Below are 24,779 nucleotides of genomic sequence, written 5' to 3'. Positions count from 1 at the left end.
TATTTTAAAGAAACCTCGTTCAAAACCCAGTGCAAGGACAAGTAAAAAGTTAAACTCTTAAAAAATAAACAAAAGCTAAGGTATGTGAGATTTGGATGAAGAACAAATCCAAATCCTAAGCCTGCTTGGTGACATGCATGTGGCCCTGTGGTTTATCTACCAGGCAGCTGGGTTTCAATGAGCACAGAGCCTGCCAGTGGTGAAGCACTGGGATAAAGGCTGAATTTCAGAGGCAGCCTGGCTCCCTGGCCCCAGTGCAAGCACCTAACAAGGACTGCATAATAATGTATATTCATTAAGAAGCCAAACTATGGTAACATAATTTGCTGTACAGGATGGCATGTATATAAATCATCAAAGCTGCTTGGGGTGTGTAGGCTCCAGGGAACCTGCTCCTTAGTGGGGTGGTGATGTCAAAGAGAAGGAAATTGGTATTAATGAAAAAACCTCTACCCGCACAGAGAGGAAAACATATCCTAGATAAATGCATTACTTATGAGTTGACTTTAAAAAGAGAGAGCTATTTAGCACATCTCATTGCATTAGACATTTGTTACTACACATCCACCCTCCCTTATTGATCACATTCACAGTTAAAAATAAGATTAGCTCTGGTCCAGGAGACTTAATCCAGACAGCTATCTTGTTTATGTAAGCATGGCTGACTTAGGCAAGGCTTCCACCGGGAATTCGACGTCAAAAGATATGAAAGTTATTTTCTTTGTTCTCAGAGATAAAAAGCCATTGTTCTGCTGTTGTGTAAATGCTCACGGTAACATTGGTAAAACAGCAAGAAAAAAAAAAGCTAACCACCCTACAGCCAGTTGATACCAACATAAATATTAATGGGAAAAACAATACACATCTGAGATTAACTTGTGCTGACTTTATGATCCTTATGGCTGCCAGGGCAGGAAAGGGTTTTTATTTCTCAGAAGCTCCCTGGGCTCTCCAGCAGCAGAGGGGAGCAGAATGAGCTCACCAGGCATCCTGTGCCAGCCTGGCTAAATGGAGGCCAGAGGAGGGAGGGGGTGGGGACAGGGGTGCCACTGCCCTCTTACCATGGAGTCTAAGGCAGACACTAAGCTGGTGATGACTTCGTCTCTCTGGGGAAAAACCATGTTCCATTGGTCAGCTCTGGAGGTGGTGAATGTCACATCTAAAGGCTTCCCTGCCAAGGCCATATTCACCTGGAAATAGAAAAAGATGAAAGAGCTATGCATCACTGTTACTGACAGAGATCTGGAGCTGAGCATCACCACAGAAGCCCCACTGCCCTCGTGTGCTGTGGGAGCAATGCTGGCACAGGTACACAGGGAAACTGAGGCATGCAGAGAGGCCCGAGCAGCCTGAGCCCCACAGTCCCCAAGTCCTGTGCTAAAGGCAGGAAACTGCAGGAGCTGTTGAGCTGTAATCAAACCCTGGAGCTGATGCTGTGTGTACCAGCAGTGGCCAGATCATCTCTGCATTAGGAGCTCACCCTTGAGGAGATGCCACCACTGTGCAGGGGCCACTGGACCAGCCCATGGTGGGACACCCCAGAAGTCCAGCCTGTGGCCATGCAAGCCAGAGGATCCTGTGCCCAAGCTCTGATGGCAGCTGTGAGCGGGGCTGTCCCCACCAGGACACCCTGCTGACTGTCCTTGTGCCTTCTGCTCTGAGTCCTGGGCAAGAGGACAGCCTGCCACCCAAAAGTGTCCCTGAAACAGGTCAGAGTCACAGGGGAGAGATGCAGCTCATGGCCAGGGATTCCCTAACCAAATCACCCCACTCTGCAGCTCTTGGTGTCAGGGGGACCAGGATGAGGGTGTGCAGGGACCACATATCTGAAAGAGGCTCAGCCCCAGAATCTCCATCCCTCACAGCAAAATGGGGAAAAATGCTGTGACCCAGCTACAAGTGCAGCAACAGCATCAGGTTTCTGTGCCTCAGTGCTCACATCTCATCTCAACTCATGGTAATGCCAACACTGCAGGAAAACCAAGGCAAGGTCTCACCCTGCTGAAAACACCCACACTGGAGACAGCACCACCCCAGCACCCAGCACATCCCTCCCAGCCATGGCCCCTCCATCTGGAGGGCACTGTGGCACCACCCAGCTTTAATCCCATGAATAAAGGGTGCCAAGTTAGCTCATAAGCCACTTGAACCAGATCATAAATCATGTGCTCACAAACGGAGGAAAGAGGCTAGAGAATCCCTAACAAGGCTGGATGGGCAGAAGGCAGGGAAATGAATGAACCTGCCTGCACATAACTCAATTTGCCACTCAGTCAATAACCACAGCTGCCCAGCTGCACTGAAAGCACAGGTTAAAGGCAAATCCCAAATTCACCTTCCTGCCCTAGTTTGCACCCATGCCCAAGCAGAGGGAATTGGAATGCAAAGCAGAGCTGTGCTGCCCCATCAAAGTGGGGAAATGGTGGGTTTGGCACAAAATAACAAGTTCCCCACGCTGGCATCTCTGCAGGTGCCTGAACACACACAACTTATGAAAGAATCACAGAATATTTGGATTGGAAGGGACCTTAAAGGCCATCTCATTCCAACCCCTGCCACGGGCAGGGACACCTTCCACTGTCCCAGGTTGCTCCAAGCCTGGTCCAACCTGCCCTTGGACACTGACAGTGATGGGACAGCCACAGCTGCTCTGGGAAAACTTTTACAAGGGTCTGCAACAAGCTAATGAAGAGGGGAGAGAAATCCTATTAAACAATAACGACTGAATTTCAGGAATTGCTCTGGATGAGCCCTCCAGGTTTTCCCCCACGTCACCAGCTCCTGAAATCAGCCAAGCAGTGCTGGGGCTCCACTGGCACCTGCAGACAGCAGAGCTGGACCCTCAGCCACACTAAGAGTCTCCCAGAAAAATCCTCTTCCACCCATCTGACACCTTCTAACAAAGCTGATGGACATCTCCATGATGATCCTGGGGGGAAAGAACCATCTTGGAAAATAAAGCAGGAAACTGAACCCATGGTCCTGCTGCTGGGCACAGACCCCAGGTGTCCCCATGCTGGGGACAGGTCTCAGCCAGGCACCTCCAGCTTCACCATCACAAGAAGCTGCAGCAACACCAGAAGGAGCCTGCCCTGCTCCAGCCCTGCAGTTTGTGCAGGCATGGATGGATGGACAGACAGACAAGAGCCCATTGCATCTGCAGCTCCCAAGCAGCTTCCTGAGCACAGCTCTGCAGGGGCAGGCAACCCGAGATTCTCTGTTTTCTTGGGTGCTGTGTTAATAAAAGATGCCTTGTTGCAGTTGGCAGGAAAGAGAAAGGTGCTGGTGATGCCAATGCTGGGGATCAAACTGAGCTGGGCACAGGCTGAGCTGGGCACAAACTGAACTGGGCACCAAACTGAGCTGGGCACAAACTGAGCTGGGCACCAAGCTGAGCTGGGCACAAACTGAGCTGGGCACAGGCTGAGCTGGGCACAAGCTGAGCTGGGCACAAACTGAACTGGGCACCAAACTGAGCTGGGCACAAACTGAGCTGGGCACCAAGCTGAGCTGGGCACAAACTGAGCTGGGCACAGGCTGAGCTGGGCACAAGCTGAGCTGGGCACCAAGCTGAGCTGGGCACAAACTGAGCTGGACACAAACTGAGCTGGGCACAGGCTGAGCTGGGCACAAGCTGAGCTGGGCACCAAACTGAGCTGGGCACAAACTGAGCTGGGCACAAACTGAGCTGGGCACAAACTGAGCTGGGCACAAGCTGAGCTGGGCACAAACTGAGCTGGGCACAAACTGAGTTGGGCACCAAACTGAGCTGGGCACCAAACTGAGCTGGGCACAGGCTGAGCTGGGCACAAGCTGAGCTGGGCACAAACTGAGCTGGGCACCAAGCTGAGCTGGGCACAAACTGAGCTGGGCACCAAGCTGAGCTGGACACCAGCCACTGCCTTGCTCTAGGGAGCATCACTCCCTTCTTAATCCCCCAAGCACTTGCTTAGAAAACAGCTTTACTTTGATGCCTGTACATGCTTCTGAGTGCCCTACTTATTAGTAAATAGAGCTGCTCTGACATGGACATTCTGCTGTCTTCCAGCAGCATTGTGGAGAGCCAGTCCCTGCCTTGGTGGGGCTGGTTGCATCCACTCAGAGCTCTAGCTGCACCAACCTGCTCAGCCACAGCCTCCCACAGCAAGCAGCACTTCCAGGAAAAGATGCTCCTCTCCTGGCTGCAAAAAGCAAAGCCAAACTGGATCTGTCTGCAGAGTGGGAACCAATAGGAAAGACAGGGATAACACCAATGGGAACTGGGGCAGGGTCCTTGCATCTTCCTCCTCTCCTGCAGGAGATGGGGACAAAAATAATCCCTTTCCCCTGGCTGATTGTTTAATAAGTAAAAGCAAGAAACACTCAACAAGAAAAAAAAAAACCCAAAAACATAACAAAAAGATGACCCAAGTAACACAATGGGATCTTAAGGGATGGGGGGACAATATTCCAGTAAAGCTTTTAATCATTTGTGGTCACAAAGAGCATGACAGTGGATTTATGAAAGGGTGGAATAAAAGGGAGGGAAAAAAACTTCACTAGCAAGTGCTAGGCTTATTTAAATCAAATTAAGACATGAGGCTTGAAGTTGTTTGTGTAATTAAAGGGGAAGTACTCTTTAAGTAAACTAGGGTAAACCATTCTTGGAGCAGTTTGGGCTGGCAGCAGGGAGCAGGGTGGGTAGGATGGTGCAGAGCAGCCTGCCTCCCTTCCTAGGGCTCCACTGTGCCTGTCCTGCTGAGATCCCTCCCTGGGACACCACCAAAGGGCTGATGTGCCTTGCACAGGGGTCCTGCTCCTGCTACAGCCCCATCACACCCCTGCAAACTGAGACTTAACCTCAGGAGCAAAGGTTGGCTCAGGGACCACCACACCACTGCAACAGGGCCAAAGCAAACATGTGCAGATTGCTTTTATATTTTTTTAGGATTTTTTTTAAGCTATCCAATTGTATTATTTTTTCATTATCTCTTGTCCAGAGTGCTCTCAGGGGAGCAGGGTGCTATGTAACAGCTGGCACAGGATGTCATCTCCTGCCTGGCTCTTACAACATCTCCCTTGATAATCCTGGGAAAGATTAGAAACTTGGCCCCGGGGCAGTTTCACTCATGAATCACCTGTGCTGCAGCAAAGGGAAAACCAGCCTCATTGGGAGGCTCAGGAACTCCTGGGGAATGGATCAGGGCCCCCAGCCCTGCACCCACAGCAGGCACAGCCCCTCCCAGCCCCTCTAACACTTCCATGGGGCAGCATCTCACCAAGATCAGCATCCCCAGCCGTGCATCCCACACTACCATTCCTAAACCCTTGGAGCTAACAAAACAGTAAAAAAACCCACCAGTAAGCCTGACAACCCTCCTAAGGAAATTTCCTGCCAGAAAGCTGTTATTATACCCCTCAAATTATAGAGGTGCCATTAGGAGAAGTAGAGGGGGTTTATGTGATCCAGCAACTCACACAGTATGCCCCTGGCTCACATAAAAACTGAACTTGCAGGGTACTCCTGCTGTTAAGAAAGGGAGAGTTTTCATCCTCCTTTATCTTCTGAAGCCTTACAATGATTTTTAACCCCACGTCACAGCCAGAAGCAACAGCATCTTATTTTTTAAGCTGAGCTGGTTTCCACACTGCCCTGGTCCTTGAAACAGAGCCTCCACCACCATCCTCCCCCTGTCCCTCACCTGCTGTGTGTGAAAGCCTTATATAGCACAAATCCCCAAAATCCCATTCCTCAAGGAAAGCTGAACATTTGTCCAGGACTTGTAAATCTGGACTGAATTACTGGCTGCCCCCATACTTTCACTCCTCTGGGCCACCCTTGCCAGCAAAAAAAAAAAGGCAAGGCAATGACCCCTTTTTGGGAATTATCCAGGGCCAAACCCAGTGCAGAGTGGGAGATGCTGTGAGATGGAAATGACTAAATGCCCAGGAGGGATGGAGCACATCCCACAGCTGCTGCTTATTGCACTGACTTCTACCAATACTGGGGTTTTTCTACCAATCCTGAATCACAGACCAATGGAATGGTTTGGTTTGTGAGTGACCTTAAAAGTCCATCACATTCCAATCCCCTGCCATGGGCACAGACACTTCCTGCAAGACCAGGTGCTCTAAGCCCTGTCCAAACTGGCCCAGAACAGATTGGGTTTAAACTAATTAATTTGTTTTTTCCTGTTGGTCTACTGTGTCTTACAAATGTAACCCTGTCCATTCCCACCATGTGAAGCATCTCTTGTACTGAGGACCTGGGAAGGACATCAGACCTCAAAACATCTCAGTGAAAAGCATCCTCAGTGTGGCAGCCCACCCCAAACCCACTGGTGGATGGCACAGTCACATATTTCACATATTCCAGCCCAGCCCTTAAGCTGAGCTTAACTACACCCAAGGGCAACAAGTGGAAGAGCACTGGCTCAGACCCAGCACCCAGCAAGGGAGAAGCAAAAAGCTAGGGAACATCAGAGAGAGCCCTAAAGAGACCCTGCCAGTGCTGCCTGCTTCTCTCTGGAGTTCCTAACACCCCCATAAAACCCCCCATGAAAATCCCCCATGCCTGCCCCCATGATGCTCAAAAAGACCCTGATGGTGTGGACAAATTCCCTGTTCAGGGAGCTAAACAGGAATTGAAATTAAGGAGAGCTTTGGCTATTCAGCACACTGGGGGTTAAAAAAAAAAAAAATAAAAAGACGAAGAAGAAGAAGAAGAAGAAGAAGAAGAAGAAGAAGAAGAAGAAGAAGAAGAAGAAGAAGAGGAAAGAAAAAAAATTGACCATTGCACTTGTCCTGTCCAAAATGCCACACAATAGTGGCAGGAAATTATCCACATATGCATTTTTCCAGGAAAATGCTACCTGTTGCCTCAGTGGTTCTGATGAGATGGTGAGAGGTCCTAATGAATCAAACACAGTTCCAGCAAAATAAAAATTTAAAACAATTTTATATATATATTAGAGGTCAGCCTTCAGATGGATTACAGGATTGCAGGCCCTTTACCCTTCTGGGTAGTAGAGGGACAGCCTGGGGATATATTAATATATTAGAGCAGGGGAAAACACAGCTGGGGGTGGGAGACTTTTAAAGGTACTTGGGTTTCTTGGCCATCTGAAATGTTTGACCACAGGGTGTTGTGCACCACATTCAGCCACCTCTATCCCCCCAAGACCAAGGGAGCAGGACAGTGCCCTCAAGCCCACCTGCTGGGAGGACACAACCAGCCCATGAACACAATGATCAGATGACCATGATTTTATTTGTAATTGCCTGTTACTCCATAAGGGAACATTTAAAGGAATTTTTAAAGCTTACACTGGCTCTGGAAGATACTTCAGCAATTAACCCTGGCTATCATTGAACATGTTTAAAATTGATCAGGAGTCATTCTGATTTGACCTAGAGGGTGAAATAATGTCCTTTGCTGGAACCAGGACTGTGTCCCTGCTCCAAGTGAGGGCCCATCCCTGTCCTACTCAGGACATCACTTTGGGCAGGACCCACACTAAGGGTTATCTCACCAATGTGACTCAGAGGGTATTTCCCTGTCCCACTCCACCCAGGGATTTTGGAGGTCCCTTTTTTGCAGGTAGTTTTGATCAGTGAGGTGTCTGGTGAGCTGGAGCCATTTGAGCAAAAAGCCCTGGAAACCACATCAGCCACAGCAAGGGCAAAAGCTAGGGCAGGCTTGAATTTCCAATTGTGGTTTTTTTTCTAATTGCTTAAGCAAAAACCAGTATGAGTGGAGCAGATGTGACCAAAGCCATCCTGGACACAGGAGCACTGTGACAGCTCCAAGCTGTGCTTGGGATTTCTGCTGCAGTGCTGAGATACCTGCTCCACATGGGCAATATGCTCTAACCCAGCTGTCCTGACCTGCTAACCCTAATCCCTTCCACCTAATTCAGGGCCAGCCTTCAGCCTCTGTAGCATCACCTCCATCTCAACCATGCCCATGCCAGGATGTTTACTGTGTCCCTGACACGTGGCTGGGAGCTGCCCCATTAGCACCAATGTCAGTGCTACAGCAGACACAGCTCTGGCCCAGGGCACTCACACAATGCCCAGAAATACCCTCAGCTGTCTAAACACCCTGAGAAGCCCCAATCCATGCCCTGTGTGTGGGTGCCCCTGCAGCACAGCCCTCCTGGGACAAGCAAGGAGCTCTGGGTTTTGAGGGACATCAGTGCCATGGGAAAAGCATCTGCTGAGGACACACCTGATCCCCTAAACATGGGTGTCTGTGCCAAACCTGGTCCTGCTGCCACATCTCTCCACACATCCAAAAATTCCCTTTTATTTTGCTGCTTTCACAGAATCACAGGATGAACTAGGTTTGGAAAAGACCTTTGAGATCATCAAGTCCAACCCACGACCTAACACCTCCTCATCAACTAAACCATGGCACTGAGTGCCACATCCAGTCTTTTTTAAACTCATCCAGGGATGGTGACTCCATCACCTCCCTGGGCAGACAATTCCAGCACTCAGTCACTCTTTCAGTGAAGAATTTTTTCCCCTGGTGCAGCTTAAGGCTGTGTCCTCTCATTCTGTCAGTGCGGCCTGGAGAAGAGACCGAGCCTTACCTTCAGGGAGTTGTAGAGGGATAAGGTCTCCCCTGGCCCTTCCTTTTTCCAGGCTCCACAACCCCAGCTCCCTCAGCCATTCCTCACTGGGTTTGTGTTCCAGCCCCTCTCCAGCCTCGTTGCCTCCTCTGGACGCACTCGAGCGTCTCAAGGCCCTTCCTGAGCTGAGGGGCCAGAACTGGGCCCAGCACTCAAGGTGTGGCCTCACCAGGGCTGAGTGCAGGGGAAGAATGACCTCCCTGCTCCTGCTGGCCACTGTTCCTGGCCTTCCTGGCCACCAGGGCACACTGCTGGCTCATGCTCAGTCAGTGCTGAGCAGTACCCCAGGTCCCTTTCAGCCTGGCCCTCTGTCCCAGCCTGCAGCACTGCAGGGGTTGGTGTGGCCAAAGTGCAGGACTCGGCACTTGGACTTGTTAAACTTCATCCTGTTGGTCTCTGCCCATCCATCCAGCCTGTCCAGGTCTCTCTGCAGAGCCCTCCTAACCTTCCAACAGATGGACACACACTCCCAGCTTAGTGCCACCTGCAAATTTACTGGTGGTGGACTCAATACCCTCATCCATCAGTGAAAATATTGACCAGGCCTGGCCCCAGCACAGAGCCCTGGGGGGCACCACTGGTGACTGATCCCCAGCACAGAGCCCTGGGGGACACCACTGGTGACTGATCCCCAGCTGGCTGCAGCACCATCCCCACCACTCTCTGGGCTCTGCCATCCAGCCAGTTCTTAACCCAGCACAGAGTGCTTCTGTCCAAGCCATGGGCTGCAGCTTTTCCAGGACTGAAAGGTATCAAGCTTTTACCAGCTTTTCAAGGTGATACCTTTCTCCAAAGACTGAAAGCAGCAGAGCTGGGGGCAAACACCCTCTGGTGCAGTCTGGACCACAGTGAGGATACAGGCACTGCTTTGTGCCAGCTCTTACCTCGCTGCCTCTCCCAAACCCTGTACCTCCCCTGATTCCTTCCAAGTCGGCAGTACAGGGCAGAGCAAACTCTCATGACCCAACACCTCCTTCCCTGTTTTATTTTACCCACAAATCCCAAGGCACCTGCTGGAAAAGCTGCTCACATACACACTGGCACAACATTCACCAGCGTCGCTGCCTCGGCCCTGCTTCCCTGGATAATCTGGCACCTGCTGTGGTTTAGTCCCACTGATAAAAGAAGCAAAGAACAAACTAGGGGCTCCCACAGGGAAAAGTGTCTACCACAGGAATTTCACTTTCCATCTCCAGCCAGGGCATTGCATTCTGCTGCCACCTTGATTTCCTTAAGCTCAGCCCAGGTGCATACCTTAACATAATACAGTAAAACTACAGTAGGCTTCTGTCTAGTGCAAAGAGAGATAGAAGAGGATCAAGTGCCCTTCAGAAGCTGTGTCTCATCTCCCCCAGGATAAACACTTGCATGGCATGGCAGCTGCTGGGGATCACTGCCTGTGCAGCTCCAGCAGCACTGCTCTCAGCTCCAGACAAGTTTCCATGCTGCAATCTCACGGCAGGCAGGCACAGAAGCTCTTGCTTCCAGCAACTGCTTCTTCATTTATTAAAGAAATTTCAAAGAAAAACAAGGGGGAAAGAAGCGTTAATTGGAGCATTCCCATCATAGAAGGAGGGATGCTGAAAGCACCATGCATGGAAAGCTGGATCCTGCCCTGGCAGCCCCACATGAATGGTTTGGGCCAGTGAGGCCACGATGAGATTCATGGTGAGCAGAACCACCCAGCCACAGGGACTTGGTGCTCCCGGAGCTGAGCCTCCCTCCCCAGGGGGATGCCCAGCCCCAAAACCCTGCCTGCAGCAGGGAGCTCAGCACCCCTTCCCATACAAAAGCACACTTGGCAGTTCCTAGAAGGAGAGATGCAGATCTGGCACCTCAAATGCCAGGGCTCAGGTTGCACTTCCCAGAAGCAAGAGGCATGGGGAAGCCAAAATTAGCAGGCTGATAATTCTACCCCTTGGTACATCCCACTGGTCTAATGAAAGGTGTCCCTGCCCATGTTGGGGTGGAACCAGATGACCTCTAAGGTCCCTTTCAAACCACATGACTCCATGAATCTGTGATGATCCCCAGCTCCTGCACCACCATGACTGCTGGTTATGGCAAGAAGATGCTGGCAATCCCTTGCTCAGAGAAAAAAAAATGAGGTGAAATGAACTCAGAAGCCATAGGATAACCTGCAGGGCAGGTCTTGGGATTGCACCAAGCTGGGCTCCCAGCCCTGCACCCCTGCACTGAGTGGGTGCTGGAGCAGGGCACTCTGCCCCTGCCTCTGGCTCAGCAGAGCACACACTAACACTGGGGATATTTAAAGCCCAGTTTTAACAGCATTCAGCTACTGGTTGCGTGATCAGGATAAAAAATCGCAATCCTAATTCCTGGCCCCCGGTGCCTATGGCAACTGGTATCCGTCTCCTTGGAAACTAATCTCGTGGTATTTGAACAATGTACCAAGGGCCTTTAATCTCCCAAAGACTGTAAATCTTTATTCTAGCCTGCTCTCCTCCTACCCCAAGAGCCAATATAAAAAGCCTTGTTGTTTTCCATGAAATCACTAGAAGCCTAACTTGAATTTTATATTACACAGACAAATGCTTTTTTGCTTTTAAAGTATATTTTTTCTCCCCACTAAATTAAGGAAAAATCCCATACATATGATGCCCCTGGTGTTGCAGCCCTGGCCCCACACCCTGGTAGGGGGTTTGCTTTCTCTGAACAGTGCTCAGTGCCCTATCCAGGCTCTTGCCTCAACTGGCATGTCCACCTTGTCCATCTAACCAGACACTGCTCCAGATTATTATTATTAAAACCAATAATTATTATGATTATTATTTATTATTATTCTAGCAAAAGACTACTCCAACTGCAAATACACAAAAGCCTAGCAGCAGCAACTCATTGCTGGGGACAATGAGCCCACAAGGGCTGAGCAGAGGATGCTCCATCCCAGTCCCCCAAATGCTGTTGGGCTTCTCATCTTGCTCCTCAGCACTCAACCCCAATACTTTTTCCTTCTGCAAAGCTGCTGTTGATGGCACCCACCCCTCCCCAGCTCCCAGACACTGCTCATCACCCACTTTCTGCTCTGCACAGGCAATTAGTTTGCTCTGCATAAGGTGGTCCCTGACAGAGAGATACCACATAATCTCATTATGTTTAATTTTATCTCTAGTATTTCTCTCTGGTTACTGGTGCCTCAGTGCTGAGTATTCCATGTTACAGGATGGGCTGTTTGCTAATCCAAGCTGGCTACATAAATAAACTCATTAAAAAAATAAAATGGCTTTTTAAAGGGATGAAAGAAGGCTCAGGGATGGGAGCATCCCATGCTGAGTTTCCCACTCCTGTCTGCTCCCTGCTCCCTTCTCCCTTACTTTATGGGATGAGTCACAAAGGTGAGAGCAGGTCCTGGGTGATCCCAGCCCCACAGTTGGGAGCATGTGTGTGGAGTGCCAGCAGCTCCTTGCACCCAGTGCCAGAGCTGGGCACCTGCACAGGGCAGTGACTCACTGGCACTGCAGGAGCTGGGCTGAAGCCAGCACCCGCCCTGCTGTGACCCGGCAGGTGGGGCAGGTATTGACAGTGCTGCAGGGAGGAGCAGCCAGCCAGGATCCCCATTTCCTCCCCAGGCAGCCTCTGGCCACCACACCAGCCCCAAAACCTGCCCTTTCCCATGCCAGCCCTGCCAAGGCTCAGCTGCTGCTGCCAGACCCGAACAGCTGCGGGTGCCACGGCTCCCTCCAGCCCCACGGGGACATCACCTTCCATGGGAATCCCTGGGGATGGCAGTGGGGCTGCCCAGCATCCAGCAACACCAGCTCCTGCGTGCAGCCCCAGGGACCCCACTGCTGCTGCAGCCACCTCCAGAAGGTGTGTGACCATCCCCAGAGCTCCTGTGGGAGATTCTCCTATGTCTAAAACATCTTGGGTGTACACCCCAACACCACCCCCACATCCACCAGGGCTTGGCTTTTTTTAGCACTGAGCCCTGAGCCCCACAAGCCTTGCCATGGGACAGGGACAGATGGATGGGACAGACCCACACCTAAGGACAGCACCTCTGCCTCTGAGGGCTCTGAGGAACTGCACAGACACCAGAACCTTCACCTGGGCAGGACAGCACAGCATCCTGAGGGGTTTGCTGTGGGGCCAAGCTCTCCCCTGGTGCTCCCAGAGGGATCTGGGCTGCAGTGGGGTGGGGAGTGTGCCAGCCTAGGGCACATGCTGTGGGAGGGGTGCTCTGATCCCAGCCCTAAGCCAGAGGGTGGCTGGGCTGGCCCCAGGGAGCCCTGCTGGGATGGCTCCAGGCTGGCCAGGACCTGGCCACAAAACAAGCCAGGTCCTCTCCCACGTGTTTCTGCCTGGAGTCACATCAGGACAAGGTGACCTATCTGGTGATAGCTCCTCCTTCCCAGGACTTGTCATCACTCCAGCTCAACATGGCAGCTTGGGACAGCACTTCCCTTCCCTGACACCTCAACCCAGCCCAGAGCATGAGACCCTTCTTTCCCAGAAAGAAACCAGCCCAGATCTGCCCCTGCTTGCCAGTGGGTCAGCTCAGCTCCCTGAACCTGCAGCCACCCAGCCCTGCCCCTGTCCTGCTCACAGTTTCAGAAAGGATTACCCAGGGAAATCATTGGCAGAGATGTCCCCCAATACCATGGGGCCAGCAGAGCCCAAGGTCTTGCAGAAACACATGTTCCCTCCTGCTAAATTCCAGCTTAATTCTCATTTCCATTGTGTTATGAAATACATTATCTATTGAAACTAAGTCAACAGTTGTTTGCATTTACATGTAAACACAGTGAATATTAGGAGCAGGGCCAGCATTATATTTGCATCCAAAATGCTGCCTGCACTGCTCTCTCTCCCTGGCTCTTCTCCATTTTTGCAGCTAAACACACAAGGATGCAGGAGATGGTGAAACCCAAGACCAGAGCAGCTCAAGAAGCAAGAAACCCCTTGTTTTTTCCCCTCTATTTTTATTTTTCTGCAGCAGGAGCAGAAACATCCCTTTAAGCCCCCATACCACACCGACACGCACACCCCTTCATCTCAGGGCTAAGTTGAAACAGCTTCAAATTCCCAATGACACACATATCTTATCAGAGCTGCTTTGCATAATGCATAAATATTTATTTGCTTTTAATCCTGCAAAGCAAACCTGCCTTGTGGCACGTTTCCCTTAATCGGCAGCTCTGGCGCCCGACACAGCGCCGAGAGAAGCGGCGTCCCAAATCCAGAGCCTGCTTCAGATAAAGGGCAGGGAAATCAGCACCCAAGGTCCAGCAGCCACCCCCTCCTGGGGTGCCCAGGGCAGGACTGGGGTGCCAGAGCAGCCACAAAGCACCCTGGCTCCTTGCCTCCAGGCAAACAAGAGTTTGGCTCAGGCACCTCATAAATAACAGAAAATAAATATATCTGCATTGTGAGACCGTGAGAGTGTGAGAGGGGCTTGATGCTGACTTAGCTCCTGGCTGGTGATGCTCCCAGGAGATGTTATACCAGGCAGGGTGGGTCTGGGCTCTCAAAAAATGAGATTTTGGGGGCTGAGTAAAGGAAGAGCACCTTGTGACAGGGAAGGCAGAGAGCATATGGCTTATTTTTGGGGTTTACAGCTTAGTTTTTCTACAGCTTAGCTTGTTGAGTTAAAAAATAGGAACCCTCCAATGTGATCATCCATAGGCTGGGCAATGAGGGAATGTACCTTTAGAAACCAAGTCACCTCTCCATCACCCCAGGTCAGGACATTGCTGAGCACAGCCTCAAACCCCACCAAGACCACACAGCCTCATGTGCTGCAAAACTTGTAGGAACCGACAAAAAATGAGAATTTTCCAACATCAAATCACCCCGACACCAAAACCCCAGATCACCTCTTGCTTCAGCCAAAAGCACAGGCAGCAGCACACTCACCCTCCTCTGTCCCCTCTCCACAGCCATCACAGCACCCACATCTGGGCCCTTGGGATTCTGAATTCATTTCCCAATCAGCTCCTCTCACATGGGTGGGAAGTCATTAGCAAGGGGTGCAGCGAGCACTCAGCACAGCACTGCACTCCACGTGAGATAAACACACAACTGCTTCAGAGTGGGCAGGTAAATATTTAAATAGGATTTATTTCAGTCACTCTGCCTCATCCTCTGATAGCCTGTTGACAGACAGAGCCCCAAAAACTGATTCAAAGCAAAATGCTGGTTTTTCTCAAGATGGGAGGAAGCACTTTAACCTCTACCCAAGGCCAGTGATTTGGGACTGGGAGGAGAAACCAGCCCAGCCACCCTGAAGAGGCTTTTCCCAGGAGCTGAGTGTGATCTTGCATCTTCCCTGCATCTTCAAGGAGCAGTTCTTACAGCCCCAAACCACCCCCTGGATACAAAGCACCCCAAAGTGGAGCCTGTCTCTCCACAGCATCCTCCAAACACCAGTGGCACTGCACTGACTCAAGCAGAAAGCAAAATCAGTAGTGGGAAGGAAGGTTCTGGGCTTAAATGCCTGTCTGGAAAAAGTGGGTTAGTAAAAAGGAGAGGACAGAAAACCCATCAGCACACCCACAGCACACAGGGCTGAGAGGAATGGTGTTTGCTGGAGAGTTTTCCACAGGTATCACAATGGCTTTCAGGCAGGGAGCACACACTGGGGTACAGACCCAGCCTGGCACTCCCTGAACCAGATCCAGGCACAAACAGTTATGGGGTGCAGGGAGAAGAGAGAGATCCCAGCCAGAACCCAGGTCTTGGGTTCTGGCTCACAGACAAGCAATGTTACATGCACCAGTGGCTGCAATTTTGGTTTTGGGGAGTGTGGAGCCATGGGGACAAGCAAACCATCAGCAGCACCAGGAAGAGACTCATCCTCACCTGCAGCCCTGACAGGAGACATTTCCCCTTCTGCTCTCCTGCTCTTGCACCATGTCCCACAGGGACAATGCCACAGCAAAGCCCACCCAGTCTGGACATGGCTGAGACCCCCACAGGGTGCCAAAGCTGCATTCTGCAGCACCCACAGCAGCAGCTCCCCCAGCACAGACAATTCCACATTACTCTGAATGATCATGTTTAAAATAATAAAGGACTCCTACGTGCTCAAGTGCATTGGTGGCAGCCCAGCCCCAGCCCAGCAGTTAAAAATAGCCCTTTGCAGGAGTGTGCTGCAGCCTGGACCACAGGCACCCCTGGCCCTGAGGGACACACACTGTCTGCTCTGTCCATCAGCATCACCGCAAGAGGGGCATGGCACACACAAAGGCCAGCAAGTGGGGAAAGATGCATCTTGCCTGCAGAAAAAAAAATAACTAAAAGGGGAGAAAATATATTCAAGGACTTTATGCTGCTAGGGGAGAGAGAAATAAATCAAGATGGGGAGAAAACTGATTTGGGTTCAAGCCCCAAGCTGAGCAGTTGATGGTCAGAGAGCACTGAGGTGAGGTGCAGAGGGGAGCCAAGCCTTGCCAGATGTGAAAATAGAGGAAATATTTGCATTACAGCAGTGGTGCTGGAGTTGTCTTTTATCATGGAGAGCCTCGTGCAGGCAGCAATAGGGCTGGATTTCTGCAGGTGTAATTCCCACAGAGATAAAGACCTTGTTTTTCAACAAGCAGTGGTATTGTACATAAATTACAAAATGTGGGGAAACAAAGAAGTTTTCAAGAGAGCACATAATCCTCAGATGGGTGGCATAGGGAAAGCTGGTGGGTGGCTGTGGGATGACAGCACCAGTGAGAAGTGGGGCTGATCTCACTCTTCCACCCTCCAAAGGAATAAACCCTTAGGCAGGTGGGGAAAATTAGCCCACCTAACCTATTTGAGGGGCAGAGATGCAAGAGGGAGCAATGGGTGCAGCAGGATCCAGCAAGGAAGGGCACAGGTGGATGCTGGATCCATCCCAGAGCCAGGTTTTCACTCTCAGAGAATCTGAAGGGATGCATCAGGCTGATCAGTTCAGGACACCAGTCATGCTTGTCTCTCTTACATGTCTTTTCTTCTCCCCTCTCATTTTAAACAAACAAACAAAAAAACCCAAAACACCTGACACTAATTCTGACAGGCTTAATAAATGTTTAATGTCCTGTTAAAGGTCACCACCCACTCACTTCTGCCCGTGGATGTGCAGTAACAGCACTGGGGCGCTCTGCTTGGGCTGTGCTGCTCACGAGGGTCCTGCTGCCCAGAGTGCTCCTTTCCCAGCATCTCCCAAGGAGCTGGGGCAGGGGTGCCAGGGCACCCCACCTTTGAGGGGACAGGCTGCCCAGAGCAGCTGTGGCTGCCCCTGGATCCCTGGAAGTGTCCAAGGCCAGGCTGGATGGGGCTGGGAGCAGCCTGGGACAGTGGGAGGTGTCCCATCTGGAACAAGGTGATCTTTAATGTTCCTTCCAACCCAAGCCATTCTATGGTTCCTTGATTCAAGATCCTGGATGAACTTCATCTGAGGACACGGAGGTAAACACATTTGGGGGGGGCAAAAATACCAAACTAGCTCAGGGTAAAATGTTATCATTTCACTTAAAGGCTTTCTGGGCATTTTTCCCTAGAAAGACAAGATGAAATTACAGCCCAGCAATTCCCCTAAAGGGTGCAGAGCAATTTATTTCCAGTGATCCTCTTCTAATGAAGCCAATTTTTAACCTTGTCAGAAGGTGCAGGCAGGCTCGGGGCACTGGTGCAGCTCCCTTCCCCCACGCCTGCCTTTCCCAGGATGAAAACCTCCAACCTAAACCCCAACCAGGATGTTTATTTAAGCCCCAAACCCCAAAGGCATTTTAAACAAGCAAAGTTCCTCACATATTTCACTGACCAAGTGCAATCCTTCGTGCCAGTGACTGCAAGTTTGCACCCAGGGGGGTGTGGGGGTCCCTGCTGCCACCAGCATGGGTGGGAGCAAGGATGATTCTGTGGGACCCAGGGACCTGGTGGCATCTTGTGGTGTCCTCACAGACCAGAGCATTCCAGCACATCTGGGTCTCCACAGCTCAGCAGTGTGGTGGCCCAGTTTTTGGGAAACTTGCCAATGACCCCAGCATCACCCCAACAGCCTCACTCACCCCAGTGGGAGCTGGAAGGGTCCAACAGCTCATATCCCAGCTGGCTAAGAGGGAGAAGCCATAAGAAGAAGCCCTTTCTCCATCCATACCTGGCACTGGTATGACTATTCTGCTAGGATTTCTGCTAGGACACATCTGACACCACAGCAGGAAGAAGCAGGGGAGCAGCAGCACAGCAGGCAGCTCCCCCTGCTCCCTGCAGCAGCTCTTCAGCAGATGGTGGCTCATAACATCATTATGTTTACCTAACAAGATTGCTTTATTGTAGCCCTCCAACAATAAAGCCAGAGCATCTAAAAGCAGTGGCCAACGCCTGGGCTTTGACAATCCTGGTGCCAAAAATACATATATGTAATTTTAAATCTCTATATAAATCATTATTTTAGAGGTCACAGTAATACACTTAATTTTTTTTCCCCATACTAAACCAGATGTGACTCACATGCAAGCAAAAAGACATGCAATTCAAAGCTTTAAATTCTTTTAAGTGCTGGGGTGGGGAGTTGCTGTAGCAATTTGGGTAATGCCAGGGGCACACAGAGCTCAACCCCCAATCCAGCCAGAGCAGGACGCCAGAGCCAGCATTCCTCCTGGCAAGGACTGTCATTCCCTGTCTGCACAGCAAACAGGGTCCCAGCCTTCCAAATAATAATGCAATACAAATAATAAAAGATAATTCCCACATATTTAATCATTACCAGAGCTCTGGGAAGAAATGATAATCAGGCCCCTACTAATTAGGGAGACATAATCCTGCCTTTCCTACAGGTTTTTCCATCCCTGTCTCCTACCCTGCAGTGAAACAAGCAGAAATCCAGCCCAGTGGGAAGGAGTGTGGCTTTGGTGGAAGCCTCAAACAGATCCCAATACCCATCCCACTGGACTCAGCATCCTTCATCATTCCTACCATGGTACCCATCCTTCATGGTACCTCTTGTAAAGCCCAAGCAGCAGCAGCACCCATCCAGGGAAAACCCTACCCTTGCCAGCAGGGTCCCTGTGGGATGCCAGCCCTGCAGCAGGGATGGACCAGCAGCTTGTCCCAAGCCTCCCCCAGATCCTCCCAGCACCCTGCAGAGTTCAGTGGGCAGGCAGGGAGGGCAGCACTGCCTCACTGGCACCAGTTCTGGTGCCATCAAAGTGCCACTCAGCTTCCTGTCACTGAGCCCCAATGAACTCACAGGGTTAATACCTGCCACAAGCATTGCTGCCAATTAGCAGGGCTGGGCTTGTCCCTTTCATCTGTGCATCCTGCCAGCGTGGGAGCTCTGCCCACCTCCAGGAGCCACCTCCAGGAGCCACCTCCAGCTGGGTGAGATGGCCAGAGCTGCCTCCAGTGCCCAGGGCAAACCCACTGGTGCTGCTGGGCTGGAGCAAATGGGCAACCTGGCAGCCAGGGCCTCAAGGCAAAGTCACCTCTCAAGGCACTGAGTAGTAGGTGGAGCAGGTCTCCTCCTTCCCAGGCAGCAGACACATCCAGACACAGCTGGAGCTAAAGACAGAATGTGATCTCTGCCAAAACCTGGGCACAGAGATGCACTCATCCCTTTAAAGGTGGGTGAAGCATCTTCCAGCACAGCAAACAGATAAAACCATGGAGATTTTTCTCACCCACTGCAGTGTTTTCATTTTCCAGTGTCATCTTGCTCTGGAAAACTCCCACTCCATAAGTTTTCCCTAAGCCAGACCAACTGCCTCTATGTTCTTCCAAACAACAGTTACCTGTTGAAAAGCCTTGATGGTTTTCTACCTTTTTTTAGCAAGGGAGAAGGAAACCAAAGGTTCCTATACAGGCACACCACTGGCACAACCCATGGCCAGGATCCCATGTATCCATCCTCCCTCATCCAGGATTTGGGACTGCAAAGTCTGCTGCTGCTGTTTTTCTCTCAGAAGCACCTAAGCCTGTGCATCCATTGCAGGGGGAGGGTTTTCCTCCAGGCAACATCCAAGCCAAGCAGGACACACAACCCTGGCAGCAACCAGCATCCACACACACTAAACTAAAACATTCAAGACCAAAAAGTTCAAGAAATTTTCCAAAAATTAAAAATGGTTAAAAACATCCTACACACCAGTTTTCTTCCCAGCCATCTCCAGAAGGATCTAACCTCAAAGCACCCTCTGGGCTCCCAGGTTTTAATCTGCCTGTGGGGCTGTGGGAGCAGATCAACAACAGGTCTGTGGTGCCCACCACAAGCTTTTGCACCCACCTGGGGGCTCAGGGGCACTGCCAGACCCCAGCACACCCCAGAGGGGATGTCACCCATGGGCAGGAGGCATCTGGGCTCATCCCTTCAATCTCCTGGGGCAGAAATCTCAGGAATGCAGGTGGGCACTTGATGGCAAATTCACAGGACCCATCCTGGGTCCACACCAACCCACCCACTGGCACTTGCTCTGTTTGATGTTAGAGATGTAAAGAAAGTGAGGATGGACATCTCAGCCCTCATATGAGAGGTGGAGATTGGCTTTGAGGAGGCAAAGGACAATGACATCCACATGGCTGTGCAGCAGCAGAGGGATGCTCCTGCTGGTCCCTACTCATTCCACTGAGATTAATTATCTTTTTAAACCAGCTAGACCAGCACAGAGCAGAGACAAGACAAGTGAAGCCAGAAAACTCCAACAGAAGCTGTTTGCATGGAGGAATGTAAATACTGCTCAGCACAGTCTGCTCCAAGAAGGGATCCATGTACCCAGAGCTTTTCTCCACAGCATCCCACCTCAGGGATGCTTTCCCTCACTCCCACAGCAAGCAGAGCCTTGCTGTGCTCTAGGTAAGTTCCTAAGGTGGTGTTTGGCAGCAGCTCCTGGACCAGCATGGGACAAGAGGTGGTCCCACAAGTCCCAGATGATTTGGGGGGTCTCTCTGGCAGAAACACCCCAGCCCAGCCCAGCCCACTGCCCCTCCACTCTTGGGATTGAAGCAAATTTAACCAAGGGGGCTGCACCAAAATCATCAAAATGGCAAGTCAGAAATCCCCATGGCCACAATTCCTAAAGCCCACCTGAGGCCACCACAGCTTCCTGCAGCTCTTGACTGCTTTTTAAAAACAACATTTCAAGAAATGTACATGCCCTGTGAAGGGACAGGGCTGCCACAGGACAGAGCAAAGTCCTGGGAATGCAAAGAGCTGCCACCTCCTCTGCAAACCTCCAGCTGGGGCTGCTCTCTACCCCCAGCCCCACTGTCTGGCCACAATCCAGATGGACTCCAGATGCCCTTCCCCATGGCTTCCAGCTGGGCTCTTCCCAAGGAACGAGCCAAGAAATACATATTTAGCTCACAGATAGCTACCTCCATCTCGGGAGGGGATCCCAGCAGGTCCTTTCCTCTCCTCCTCCCTGCCCTTGAGAAGGTCTCTGGTGGTGGCAAACCTCTGCTCCCTGCTCAAAGCCCTGAAGAAGTTTTGTCATCACCAGTAAGGTGTTAACACACGTGGCTGGAGGAGCAAAGCAAGAACAGTAACACAGCCCCTGGCCCATCATCATCCCCCTTACCCAAACCACCACATGGAAGTGGCAACTTGCACATCAGCCCAGTTGTTCTGGAGCAGCAGGATGCATTCACACATTCTCTTCCATGACAAAACACCACCACCTCCTCTCACCACAGGCATCTGCAAATGGATGCTGGCAGCTCACAGAATGACCAGCACCACTGCCCAAGATGGGGACAACCAGCACCAAGCCCTGCAGCCACCCCAGGGGTCAGCCCTGCAGGGAAAACCCAGCTGCAGTCCCTGTGCATTCCTCCAGCCTGGCTGCCGGGATGCTGCTGACAAAATTCCTGAAGGAAGTACAGGGCATTGATAATTGCCAAAAAACATCTGAGCTATTTCCTGTGGGAGAAGCAGAGGGAATCCCCCATTAACTCCAGTAGCCAGAGGTCATGTCTTGGCCTGGGACTTTGGGGGTTTGGTATTTTTCTCCTTCCTTTAAGCAGAGCATCACTCCAGTGACATGGGATGCACACCCTGTGGGACAGCCAGACCTGTACCCTCTGTGCTGGCCCCAAAACCCACCTTTCTTATCACCTCCTGCCCCATGCAAGGACCTGCAAGATTCTTGTAAAACAGCTGCCAGTAAGGGCACTCTGTCTTTCCCAGGTGGATAGAGCCAGGTTGCTAAACATGTCCTTGAGCAGCTTCCTTCTCACTCGTCTCAGCTTCTCATTAGCAAACCTGAACAAACAGCAACCAGTGGCAGCACCAGCAGCTGCTCCAGAGATGGGAAAGCCCTCTCAGGAGGGACAGCAGAGCAGGCAGCAGTGGCCACCAGAGAATATCCCTGGCATCACTCCTCAGCTTCTGCAAGCACCATGTGAGGGCAGCTGCCTGATCCCTTCTCCTGTCTGCAAAGTGGCAACACATCCCTGGCAGGTGTCACCCCAAAAACGTGGCTTTGAGAGGCCATGCCAGCTCTGAGAGCCAGGGTGCATGGGAAAAGCAGAGGCACAGCCCCAAAGCAGGGCACCCAGTGGTGACAGGGACTCTGGCTCTGCAAGGCTAAAGGGAGAAGAGCAGGGACCCACGGGTGTCCATGAAAGGACCCTGCCCTGACACACGATCCTGACACGCTGCTGACACTGCTCCCATGGCAGCACGTGCTGCTGTGCCAGGCTGGCTGCTCTGCCTGCAGGGGCTGCAGCACAGGAGTGGGACATGGATCTCAGCACCCTGGCTGCCAGCAGGGTCAGATCTCATCCTGGTGGTCCCCATTCTGCCTCCTCATCTCAGAACAAACGCTGCAGCAGTTTCCACAGAAGGGGATTCTGTGGCCTCAGATAGGCAACTAACAGCTTAATGGGTCTGGGTGCCTTATTGGGCACTCTGTGGAATTAAAGACTCTCACATCCACAGCTCCCATCTCACATTCACATTCCCCAGCTGCAGCACTTCCGACAGCTCCTTCAGCAGGAGCAGCACCAAGAGCAGGCACCCTGCAGCCCAGGGCTCCCGTTACACAAGGCCCCATGCTGATGTCCCCAGGTGGCTCCAATGTCCACAGCTCGCACACTGGCAGGAGAGGGATGTGGCAGCAGGCTGGGTGAGCAGCCCTGAAGTGCCCATGGCACCCAGCCCCGTGGCTCTGCCATGGTGTCAGTGGCACCATCCCCTCCCGAAGTGCCCTCGCCTGGCTGTGCCCAGAGCCCCCACAAACACCCAGCACCACCTGCACAGCCCTGCCAGCTCCAGGGCTCACTCCTGCACAAGGGCATTAATAGGATCACTGCAATTTGGAGCTTATCCCAGATAAACCCACTGCCAGCCCCACACGCTGGAAGGACAAGGGCACCTGCTCCTCAGGGAGCAACTTTCTCCCTATCACAGTCATCCCTTAGCACCAAAAATCCTCCACCTGCCCCTGCAGAGATGCCTGTTCCTCCAGGCCATGGGCCACAGAGCCAAGGCCAGTGACCAGCCCAGCTAAGCCCCAAGTGCTTCATCAGCTCCACACCGTGTTTCTATTTCCAGCAGCCCTGCTGCCAATCCCCACAGCAGCGAAGAGAGGCAAGCTCCAGCAGAGCCCTGCTTCCCTCCCTTCCTTCCTGGCACTGTCCAATGCAGCCAGGGCAGGTAGTGGTCCTGGAATTGCCTTCAGGATCCAGGCCACCACCGAGGGCCAGCCTGACCTACCCATCCCCTATCCAGTGCTCCCAGCAGCCACCCAGCTCTACTGCTCCCTGCACCCCCTCTGCAGCACCATCACCCCCAATTCCTGATGCCCTCCAGCCTTACTGCTTCCTGGCACCCCTTCACAGCCCCCACGGCCCATCATCACCCCAGCATTCCCCTACCAGCCCTAATGACCCTCCCAACCCCAATCAGCTCTAATATCCCCAGCTTCTCCAAGCCCTACAGATCTTCAATATCCTTCCCAACCTTAATACCTCCAGAATCCCTGCCAAGCCCTATTGCCCTGCAGCATCCCCCAGCCCTAATGCCCTCCCCCAGCCCTACTGCCCTGCAGCGTCTCCCAACACATCCGCTCCCAGTATTCCTGAACTCTCCCACACTGATGAGCCTGGCATTCCTCCCCCAGCATCCCTCCAGCCCTAACAATCTCAGCATCCCCCCCTATTTCTCCCCAACATCCCCCATGCCTTGATGCCACACTGCACCCCTACAGCCCTATCAACCCCCACCAGCCCTAGCATCCCCCCGAATCCCGCAGCCTCACCATCCCCCCAGCATCCCTCAGCCCTAAAGCAGCCCCATCACTGCCCACCGGCATCCCCTGTCCCTGCTGTGGTTTCGCAGCCCCGCAGCCGTATCGCCCCTACAGCAGCGCTGCTGCCCCTCCGCATCCCCCAGCGCTCACCCGCGCCCCGATGTCCTGCGCTGCATCCCTCAGCACCACCCCCGGATCCCGAACGCTGCCCTGCGCACCGAACCCTCCCCGAATCCTGATTCCCCCTGCATCCCTCAGCACCACCCCCGGATCCCGAACGCTGCCCTGCGCACCGAACCCTCCCCGAATCCCGAGATCCCCCTGCATCCCTCAGCGCGATCCCCCCACCCCCAGCGCTCCCCCAGCCCCAAAACCCCGCTGCGCCCCACCGCCCCGACCACCCCCGCAGGGCCGCGGCTGCGGCTGGGGAGGGGACCCGGCGAGAGGGGAGGGGAGGCCAAAACTTTTCCTTACCGCGGGCGGCTGGGGCGCGGCGCTGCTGCCTCCCCCGGCGAGGCTGCGCGGGAGCGGCGGGAGCGGCGGGGGCGGCGGGGGCGGGCGGGGGCCGGGATGGAGCCGCCTCCCGCCGCCTCCCGCCGCTTCCCGGGCGGAGCCGGTACAGCCCGACGGGGGCCTAAAGGAATGGAAAGAACCCCGCGGGGGTGCCGTTGGTTTTGTGTCGGTTTTTTGTTTTTTTTTCCTCCCACCCCAAATCGGGCAGGGACAGCAGTTCTTTGTTCTGTAATCCCAGTAAAAGTGCCAGCCATTCGCCCCGCCGCTAATCCCAACCCCGCGCAACGGCCGCATCCATTGGCTGCCCTTTACACACGGGATTAAGCAGCCCGAGATCGGGAGGGGGGGCTCGGGAGGGCGGCGAGCTCCGAGCGCCGTGCGCGCCGCGCCGGGGGCGCGCAGAGCGCTCCGGGCCGGGCGGGCGCGTCCCCGCGCCGCGGGGTTCGGGGGTGCCCTGGGCTCGTGTCGCCAC

The 24,779-nt window shown here is 52.7% G+C and overlaps 1 protein-coding gene across 5 annotated transcripts in view; it reads right to left on the bottom strand.

The window, feature by feature from the left end:
* GTF2IRD1 (GTF2I repeat domain containing 1) overlaps nt 1–24,351 on the bottom strand; it is a 69,791-nt gene extending 45,440 nt beyond the window's left edge. For all 5 annotated transcript variants that reach the window (XM_056506883.1, XM_056506885.1, XM_056506884.1 and 2 more), the window contains exons 1-2: nt 24,269–24,351; nt 1,062–1,190 (exon numbers count right to left, since the gene is read on the bottom strand). In XM_056506883.1, the coding sequence (XP_056362858.1) occupies nt 1,062–1,184 (123 nt within the window). In that variant the 5' untranslated portion in view covers nt 1,185–1,190; nt 24,269–24,351. The remainder of the gene's footprint in view (nt 1–1,061; nt 1,191–24,268) is intronic.
* Between the last annotated feature and the right edge of the window lie 428 nt (nt 24,352–24,779).

The sequence above is a fragment of the Oenanthe melanoleuca genome, chromosome 19 (assembly GCF_029582105.1).
Source record: "Oenanthe melanoleuca isolate GR-GAL-2019-014 chromosome 19, OMel1.0, whole genome shotgun sequence".
In the NCBI taxonomy this organism is placed as follows: Eukaryota; Metazoa; Chordata; class Aves; order Passeriformes; family Muscicapidae; genus Oenanthe; species Oenanthe melanoleuca.
The sequence above is the reverse complement of the archived record's forward strand: the minus strand, read 5'-3'. Positions and strand labels throughout refer to the sequence as shown.